Source organism: Vombatus ursinus, unplaced genomic scaffold (genome assembly GCF_900497805.2).
Source record: "Vombatus ursinus unplaced genomic scaffold, bare-nosed wombat genome assembly UNPS02014811.1, whole genome shotgun sequence".
Classification (NCBI taxonomy): Eukaryota; Metazoa; Chordata; class Mammalia; order Diprotodontia; family Vombatidae; genus Vombatus; species Vombatus ursinus.
The window spans coordinates 5,166,277-5,176,882 of NW_020954589.1; the positions used below are offsets into that span (position 1 = coordinate 5,166,277).

At 36.2% G+C, this 10,606-nt stretch overlaps 1 protein-coding gene across 1 annotated transcript; it reads left to right on the top strand.

Moving 5' to 3' along the window:
• The first annotated feature begins 4,709 nt into the window (after positions 1 to 4,709).
• LOC114053547 (olfactory receptor 2G3-like) lies at positions 4,710 to 5,645 on the top strand. Its single transcript, XM_027876655.1, has one exon. The coding sequence runs from the start codon at positions 4,710 to 4,712 to the stop codon at positions 5,643 to 5,645; it is 936 nt and encodes a 311-aa protein (XP_027732456.1).
• The last annotated feature ends 4,961 nt before the right edge of the window (positions 5,646 to 10,606 follow it).

A 10,606-nucleotide genomic window follows, 5' to 3' on the forward strand; every position in this document is an offset into this window, starting at 1 on the left:
CCACTCTTCCAAGGGTATATATGTATTAAGAGGCCTCCAGGAGGGATCCTTGGTTTATGAGAGAAGGCCAAATGACCATCTTTTAATTAATTATTTGGTAGCCAAATATCAGCTCTGATATAATTAATAAAATTATTAATTAATTAGTAAATTAATTAATAAAATGATTACTTACCAAGAAATCATGTCTCTCAAATTTCATTTATCACACTTTTCTATGTTTAGAGTTATTGGAATGGTTTGCATCTCTCCACCAAACAATTAAACCTCCCTTTCCCCTATAACCCAAATTAAAAAGTTTTTTTAAAATTCACCAATATAGCAATATCAATGAAAGTGATAAGAATATTAAATGTCCAATAATAGTGAAACAGGAGTCATAAAACTACAGGTAGTGGTAAAACTCATATTTATATAACTTTAAAGTTTACAAAGTGCATTACTTCTAACAATCCCATAAAGTAAATTACGCAGATATTATTATTTCTATTTTACAGATGAAAATCAGAGGCTTGGAGAGGTTAAACAACTTGTCACAAAGCTAAGAAGTCATCTGGACTATATAAACTACATCTTCAGGTATTGAAAGAACTGGTAGATGTGACTGCTGAGAGACAGTGTTAATACTATTTGTAAGATTGTGAAAAGGATCAACATTCAGAAAAAACTTATAAAATTATTTTTCCAGTTTTTAAATAAGGGAAGAGAATGGAATTTGTAAACTCTAGGCCTGTGAACTTCATGTTAATGATAAAAAACAAACAAACAAAAACAAACCTAGAACATATTAGGGAAGAGTTAGTAAACAGCTAGAAAATAAAGTTCCAATCTCTGTTTCTCTCTTTCACACACACACATACACACACACACACACACACACACACACACAATTTTAATAAGAACATGTCATGCTGGACTAAACCATTTTCTTTTCTTTCTTTTTTTTTTAACAAGGTTAATAAACTGGTAGATAACAGAAATGCTGTTTATCTAGATTTTAACAATAGATTTAAATATCTCTCATAGGATTCTTATGGGAATGATAGAGAGATGTGAGCCAGTCAAAATATATTGCCTGAGATACAGAACTGCTTGCAGAGTCTAACTTAAAAATAGTTTTTAATGTTTTGATATTAACTTCCAAGAATATTTCCAGTAGATTATTCCAGGGAGTCAGTGCTTGGCCCTTAGATCTTTCACATTTTTATTAAAGACTTGGTCAAAGTCATAGATGGCATGGTTATTAAATTTACAAATGACATACAGTTAAGAGAGATATCTAATACACAAGGTCAGGCTCCAAAAGTTCTTGACAAGTTTTTAGACTGAACTGAGTCAAATAAGATGAAGGTTTTATACTGGGGTTAAAAAAAACCCATTTCTAAAGTGCAAAATGAGGAAGGTTTTGTTAGCCAGCAGTTTTTAAAAGGGCTGATGGTTTGGTGGACTGCATACTCAATTTGAATGAGTAGTCTGATGTGGCAGTCGATAAGCTTATGCAATCTTAAATTGCATTGCTGTATGTTTCATTAGACGTAGCTTACAGATTTAGAAGAGCATTGACATGATATAGTCTGCCTTGATCACACCATATCTGGAGGATTGTGTTCAGTTCTGGGCACAACATTTTAGGAATAAAATTGATACTACAATGACTATCTAGAAGGTGGAAATCAGCATAATGAAAGGCCTTGTGTTCATATCCTATGAGAATTGGTTTAAGGAATTCACTCAATCAATAAACATTTATTAAACAGATAGTGTGGGCAAAAGGCTGTGCTAAGCACTAGGGCTACACATTTTGACTGATTATACTTAGGCTAGAAAAGAGAAAGCTCAGGACAGACATGATATATATTGTCAAATATTTGAAGGACCACCTGATGAATAGATATTACTCTTGTTCTGTTTTCCTTCAGAAGGAAGAAATGGAAGGAGTGGGTGGGGGGAAAGAGGAAAAGTTAGGAATGCTAGCATGGAAAAAGCCTCCTAACAACTTAAAAATTGAATGTGCTGCTCCAGAAGAAGTGGCGTTTCTGGGTTAGGAGGTCTTCAAGTGAATGCTGACTGACTAGTTACTGGGTATTTTAAAATGTCTTCAATTTTAGGAGTGGCTTGGACTTGATGGCTATGGCTATATTCTATGAAATATCAGAGCTAATATTTGGCTCCAGGTTTCCTGATTCCAAAGACATGATTTTCTTACTATCCCACAGAATTAGAAGAGAAAGAGGAGTCAGGATAAGAAGATAAGAAAGGAGTTGCCAAGGGTTATGACTAACACTAAGCAGCCTTACAGTAATTGAAGAAAAGGGAGAAGCGTTCTAAGGAATAACTGGCCAATTGTGACAAATTACTGATGTTAAAAATTTAGGGAAGGCCAGATATCTTTCCAAGGATGACATAGTTTTCAGGAAGACATGAAAACATACCCTCGATTTTTTCAAGAAAAAATAACAACAATGGAATGACTTGGGAAATCTGTGACTAGTTCTCCTTTGTTTATCATTTCTATAAATGATTTAAATGAAGAGATAAATGTAAGCCTCATCAAATATTCAGAAAACAGAAAGTTAGAATGCTTAGCCATCATGCTGAATAATAGAGACAGGATTATGAAAAATCTCAGCAAGGTAGAACACTGGGATGACACCATAAAATGAAATTCATTAGGGATACACGTAAAATAAATTTAGTTCACAGTAAATTGTGGGGGTGTCACAACTAATAGTAGTTCGTCTAAAGAAACATTTCAGGATTTTAGAGTTCTGCAAACTCAATACGCCAACAACGAGTTATGAAAACCAAGAAAGCAAATGAATTCTTGGAATGGATTAGGAGAGGCACAGGAAGGTATCAATCCCAATATATTCTGCTGTGGTCATACAACAGTTGGAGTCTCGCATTCATTTCTGTGCAGCAGAGTATATCAAGGACATTGGTAACCTGGAGTGTCCATAGAAGAAAAATCAGAATGGTGAATGGCCTTGAGGCTATGGCACATGAAAAGCAACTGAAATTATTGAAGATCTTAGTCTAGAGAAGAAGAAGCTCAACAAGAACATCATAGTTGCTTTCAAGTACTTGAAAGCCTACCTTGTGAAAAAGAGACTAGACTTAGTCTATTTGACCCCAGAGGGCTATGGTAGGAGCAATGAGTCAAGGTAGCAAATTTATTCTGGATATTGAGAGGGAAAAAAAATGTACCTAACAATTAGAACTATCTCAATTTGGGTAAGCTACCTTTTAAAGTAGTGGGTTTCCCAACAATGGTGATCTGTTTTCAGGCAAAAGTTAGGTGTTTACTTGTTGAGTGGGTTGAGGTTGGGATTTTTTTTCAGATATGGAAGTCCACTCAATGTCCTGGAGCTATTCTTTGTTTTCTCCTAACATGACACATGTAGTAGAGGAGAACATGGACTTTGTTCATTATCTAACTTGTCATATAACCAGTTTATTTTCTTTTTTAATCATACAATTCATTAATGATATCTTTTATATCAATTTTTCTTCAGGACTCATTTGTTATGGGGTTCTATATTTTCCTTAAAGTTATATAATTTAGTTCTTCAAAGAGCATAATGTTCCATGACTCATAGCCATTCAAGAATACTAGTAGGGTCTTAGGAGAAATGTGGGTTCTTTAAAGACCTTTTTTATTTTCTGGAAGCAGTTCTCTCTCTTCCTTTAAAAAAACTCCATGAGCCCAAATCATCGTCTATCCTACAGATATGAATACATGCATACATATATAATATATATATATTTATATTTATGAAAATTTAGAGAGAGAGAGAGAGAGAGAGAGAGAGATTCTAATTGTTCTTATGAGGAGGGAAGGACAATTTTTTTATAATTATGGATCTCATATTAGAGGCTTTGCAATGTTTTAGTGCTTTATGCAACCAGCACAAAGCCATTTGAAAAAGAGAAACTTCATAATTTGTAGATAACACTCCAATATAGACTTTGTGATGGACATCTTCTATCTCATTGGTGAATAATTTTAGCTAGAATACATTTTCCTGTTTTTGCCTTGCCTAATAGTAATGATCCAGGTCATGAAATAAGGATACCTTCTTTCCCATACCCAAGAAATCTTAGGTAAATTTGATAAGTGTGTAAAGGATTTCTTTTTTTTTTTTGCTTTTTAGTTTTCTATAGATAGTGCAAATTTTTTTCCATTGATGAAAAAAAGATCTTTGAAATATCTTGGAAAAATTGGAAAAAAATCAGAGATGCTTGACATTATATACGTATATGAATGATATGAATATGATACAATATGAATATATGATATGATATGAATAATTTCCTGGATATTTTACTTTTCATTAAGTTAGGTTGATATGATTTTGACAAATGTGTATGGTGGTAAAAAACAAACAAACAAACAACTAACTTTCATAATCTGTGATTGGACTGGCCCTTTCTATTACCTTTTCATGTCAATCTTCTGAGGGGTATCTATGGAGTAAATGAAAGGTTAGAGATCTTCAAAATGAAGATATACTTATACATATATACAAACACATATAATTGATTGACTACTGATTCCTGTGAGAGATGCCTTAATTTTCTCCCAGTGCCACAGTTTGTGTCTTTCAAGTATATTTCTAATAGTTCTCTTTCAAGGTTGCTTTTACAATTACTGTATGCCACATTCCCCTCTCTCTAGATCCTGATGTTTTCTCCTGGATCTGAACACAATGATGGGGATGATGAATGACAGCACAGGACTTCACTTCATTCTGATGGGTTTTTCAGACCAGCCCAAACTGGAGAAGATTCTCTTCATTGTTGTCTTGATCTCCTACCTTCTGACCCTGGTAGGCAACATAGCCATCATCCTGGTCTCTCGCCTGGATCCAAAACTTCACACCCCAATGTATTACTTCCTCACCAACCTCTCTTTTATTGACCTCTGTTTCACTACAAGTATTGTTCCCCAGCTGCTGTGGAACCTGAAGGGACCAGCTAAGACCATCACTCCCATAGGTTGTGCCATCCAACTCTATGTCTCTCTGGCACTGGGTTCCACTGAGTGTGTTCTCCTGGCTGTCATGGCATTTGATCGCTATGCTGCTGTTTGCAGACCACTCCACTATGCTACTGTCATGCATCCTAGGGTATGTCAGTCCCTTGCAGGGATTGCATGGGTGAGTGGGTTGGGCAACACATTAATTCAGGGCACCATCACTCTTCAGTTGCCTCTCTGTGGGCACAGAAGACTCTACACATTTCTATGTGAGGTGCCTGCCATGGTCAAGTTGGCATGTGTAGATATTTATGCCAATGAAATACAACTTTTTGTGGCTTCCTTGGTCTTGCTCCTCCTGCCTCTGGGGCTTATCTTAATTTCCTATGCACTCATTGCTCAGGAAGTGATGAGAATCAAGTCAGCCCAAGCATGGCAAAAGGCTCTGAGAACCTGTGGATCGCATCTTTTGGTAGTATCCCTCTTCTATGGGACCATCATAGCTGTCTATATTCAGCCCAATAGTTCCTATGCCCACAGGCAAGGCAAGTTCATCACTCTCTTATATACTGTGGTGACTCCTACCCTCAACCCCCTTATTTATACTTTGAGGAACAAAGACATGAAGGGTGCACTGAAAAGGCTTCTAGGAAAAGATCCAAGGTGAAAGAGACATAACCAACCAAGAAGGAACTATGGAATCTTTAGTGCTGAAGTCGATTTTACGAGGTTGCCTTACCTTTCTCTTTTATTAGATCTCATTTGAGGTTTTTTTATTTTTATTTTTTTTTCATTTGAGGTTTTTAAGACCCAAAAATATATTTTATTTTATAGGTCTATAATCAGGGAGCTATCCTCGGATACATTAGTTACCTCTTCACGTGAAGCATTACACAAAGGTTTTCTCTCTATAATGTTGAAATTCAATTTATTCAATTTGGTTCAAAGGGAGTTATTGGACAACATATAGACTAAGAAACTGCTCAGCCTGCTTAGTTTAATATTCAATTTGAGACATATGAGGGGGCAGTGGCTCTAGAATCAGAAGAGGGAGTTTCAGATTTTGTCTCTGCTACTTGGGTGAGTCTCTTAACATTGTAGTTTTCATTTATTATTTTATTTTCCCCAAGTTACATGCAAAAACATTTTTAATATTTGTTTTTAAAACTTTGAGTTCCACATTCTCTCCCTTCCTTCCTCCCCACCCCACTTCATTGAGAAGGCAAGTAATTCAATATAAGTTATACATGTGTAGTCAAGTAAAACATATCCACAAGTCATGTTGTGAAAGAAAACATAGACAAAAAACTCAATAAAAATAAAGAAAGCCAAAAAAGTATGCTTCAATCTGTATTCAGATACCATCAGTTTTTTGTCTGGGGATGAATAGCATTTTTCATCATAAGTCCTTCAGAGTTATCTTGGATCCTTGTGTTGCTGAGAATAGCTAAGTCAATCACAGCTGATCAATTCACAATATTGCTGTTGCTTTGTACACAGTACATTTCACTTTGCATCAACCCATGCAAAGTCTTTCCAGGTTTTTCTGGGAGCATCCTGCTCATGATTTCTTATAGTACAATATTATTTCATCAAAATCACATACCACAACTTGTTCATCCATCCCCCCAATTGATGGGCTTCCCCTCAATTTCTAATTCCTTATCCCCAGAAGAGAACTATTATAAATATTTTTGTACATATAGGTCCTTTACCTTTTTGGGTTTTTTTAATCTCTTTTGGAATACAGACCTAATATTGGAATTGCTAGGTCAAAAGGTATGCATGGTTTTATAGACCTTTGTGTGTAGTTCCAAATTGTTCTACAGAATGGTTGAATCAGTTCACAACTCCAGCAACAATGCATTAATATCTTATTTTTCCCACATCCCCACCAACATTTATCATTTACCTTTTTTATCCTATTAGCCAATCTAATAGGTATGAGGTAGTACCTCAGAATTGTTTTAGTTTGCATTTCTCCAATAAATAGTGAGTTAGAGTATTTTTTCATATGGTTTACTTTCATGATTACTTCATGTGAAAACTGACCATATTTTTTGATCATTTATTAATTGGGGAATGGCTTTTATTTTTATTAATTTGATTCAGTTCTCCATATGTTTGAGAAATGAGTCATTTATCAGAGAAACTTGCTTCAAAATTTTTCCACAGTTATTAGAGCTAACCTTATTTCCTTCAAACCTATTTTCCCTCCCCCATTTATTCTGTTCTCTCTCTCCTTTCACCTTGTCCATCCTCAAAAGTATTTTGCTTCTGGCTACTCCTTTCCCCAGTCTGTCCTCCCTTCTATCATCTCCACTTCTCTTATGCCCTACCCCTCCTAATTTCCTGTAGAGTAAGATAGATTTCTATACCCAATTGAATACTCTTTAAGCTAATTCTTTTTTTTGCCAGAAAATTGGGGTTAAGTGATTTGCCTGGGGTCACACAGCTGATAAGTGTCAAGTGTCTGGTCTGAGACTGGATTTGAACTCAGGTCCTCCTGACTCCAGGACTCTTTGACCTAATTCTGATGAGAATAAGGTTCACTCACTACCCTTCACCTCACCCCTTTTCCCCTCCACTGGAAAAGCATTTTCTTGTTTCTTTTTATGTTTTACCCCATTCCACCTCTTCTTTTTTCTTTCTCCCAGTACATTCCTCTTTCACTGTTTAATTTTATTTTTTTAGATATCATCCCTTCATATTCATATTCATATGCCCTCTATCTATATATATTCCTTCTAACTGCCCAAATAAAGAGAAAGGACTTATGAGTTACAAATATCACCTTCCTATGAAGGAATATAAACAGTTTAACCTTATTAAGTCTCTTATGATTTACCTTTCCTGTTTCCCTTTTTATGCTTTTCTTTTTTTCTTTTTTAATTTCTTTTGATTTATCAACAATCACTTCCATATGCCTTTGAGTTTAAAATTTTTCTCCCCCTCCTTCCCTACCACCCTCCCCATGATGGCACACAATCTGATATAGGCTATACATATACATTCCCATTAAACATATTTTCACATTAGTGATGTTGTAAGTAAGAATTCGAACCAATAGGAGGAACCACCAGAGAGAGGAAACAAAACACAACACAAGAAAAAAAATAGCAAATAGTATGCTTTGATCTGCATTCAAACTCCATAGTTCTTTCTTTGGATGTGGGTAGCATTTTCAATCAAGAGGCCTTTGGAGGTGTCTTAGACCCTTATATTGCTGGGAAGAGTTAAGTTTATCAATATTAGTCTTCACACAACATGGCTGTTATTGTGTACAATGTTCCCCTGGTTCTGCTCACTTCACTCAGCATCAGACCATACAAGTCTTTCCAGGTTTTTCTGAAGTCAGCCTGTTCATCATTTCTTATAGCACAATGGTATTCCATTACATTCATATACCACAACTTGTACAGCCACTCCCCAATTGATGGGCATCCTCTCAATTTCCAATTCTTTGCCACCACAAAAAAAGCTGCTATAAATATTTTTATACATGTGGGTCCTTTTCCCATTTGTATGATCTCTTTGGGATATAGCCTTAGAAGTGCTATTGCTGGGTCAAAGGGTATGCATATTTTTATAGCCCTTTGGGCAAAGTTCCAAATTGCTCTCCAAAATGGTTGGATCATTTCACAACTCCACCAGCAATGCATTAATGTACCAATTTTCCCACATCTTCTCCAACATTTATCATTTTCTTGTTTTGTCATCTTGGCCAATCTGGTAGGTGTGACGTGGTACCTCAGAGTTGCTTTGATTTGCATTTCTCTAATCAATAGTGATTTAGAGCATTTTTTCATATGACTATAGATGGCTTTAATTTCTTCATCTGAAAACTGCCTGTTCATATCCTTTGACCCCTTTTTATGCCTTTCTTGACTCTTGTATTTGAAAGTCAAATTTTCCATTCAATTCTGGTCTTTTCATCAAAAATGCTTGAAAGTCCTTGAAATCTGATAGAATCCCTTTCCCCCCTGAACCATTATCCTCAGTTTTGCTGAGTAGGTGATTCTTAGTTGTAATCCTAGCTTTTTTGCCCTCCAGAATATCATATTCCAAGCCCTCTAATCCTTTAATGTAGAAGCTGCTAAATCTTGTATTATCCTGATTGTGTTTCCACAATACTTGCATTGTTTCTTTCTGGCTGCTTGCAATATTTTCTCCTTGGCCTGGGAACTCTGGAATTTGGCTATAATATTCCTGGCAGTTTTCCTTTTGGGATCTCTTTCAGGAGGTGATTAGTGGATTCTTTCAATTTCTATTTTATCTTGTGGTTCTAGAATATCAGGGTCATTTTCTTTGATAATTTCTTGAAAGATGATGTCTAGGTTCTTTTTTTGATCATGGCTTTCAGGAAGTCCAATAATTTTTAAATTATCTCTCCTGAATCTATTTTCCAGGTCAGTTGTGTTTCCATTGAGATAGTTCACATTGTCTTCTATTTTTTCATTCTTTTGGTTTTGTTCTATTGTATCATGATTTCTCATAAAGGTATTAGCTTCCATTTGCTCCATTCTGATTTTTAAGGAATTATTTTCTTCAGGGAGCTTTTGGACCTTTTTTTCCATTTGACCAATTCTACTCTTTAGGGCATTCATCTCTTCATTGGCTTTTTGGATCTCTTTTACCATTTGGCCTAGTTTGTTTCTTAAGGTGTTATTTTCTTCAGTATTTTTTTTGTGTGTGTGTCTCATTTACCAAGCTGTTGGTTCACTTTCATGATTTTCTTGAACTCATTTCTCTTCCTAATTCTTCTTCTACCTCTCCTACTTTTTTTTTTTCAAAATCTTTTTTGAGCTCTTCCATGGCCTGAGACCAATTCATATTTTTCTTGGGGGCTTTGGATTTAGGTCTCTAACATTGTTGTCTTCTTCTGAGTCTGTGCTGGTGGACCTGTGCTGGTCTGATCTCTACATCTAGGTATGAGTAGAGCATAGACCAGCACAGGTCCACCAGCACAGCCCTGGCCCAAGCAAACCAGGAGTAGGCCTTAGAAGTGACTGAATCAGCAGTGGCAGTAACAGCAGCAGCAGCAGCAGTATCAGTGGCTGCTTCCAGAGCTCTCAGGCAACAGATGGTAAAGGGATCAAACAACTGGTCAGGAGATTACAGGGGTCTTTTTGCTAGCACTGAGGCAGGACTCTGTTGCTTTACTCATACTTAGGTCCGGGTCACAGTGCTGAGTGGCAGTAACAGTGTGAGGAGGAGCACTAGCATAGTAGAACTTGCAGCTACAGTGGAGGTGGGACCCTCCTCACAGTTCCAGAGCAGAAAGAAGAGCTTATGGTCATTCACAGGCCAGAGCACAGTCCAGGAAAGGAGTAAACATCTCTTCTTAGATCATACCACCTTGGAAAAACTGAAAACTTACAGGTCCCTAGAAGTGTCTCTGAAAATAGCTGCACAAAACCCCCAAAGCTTGGGACAATATGTCCTCTGCCCTGAAAGCAGATCCTTACTTAAGCAAACAGTTAAAAGTCAACTAATAGACTGGGAAAATGAGCAAACAACAGAAAAAAAACTCAGACTATTGAAAATTACTATGGTGATAAGGAAAATCAAAACACAGACTGCTACATGCTTGGTATAAAGACATACCATGATGCATAGTATTTGTCT

Coding starts and splice junctions, on each gene's coding strand:
- LOC114053547 (XM_027876655.1), top strand. CDS start 4,710: ATGATGGGGATGATGAATGACAGCACAGGACTTCACTTCATTCTGATG.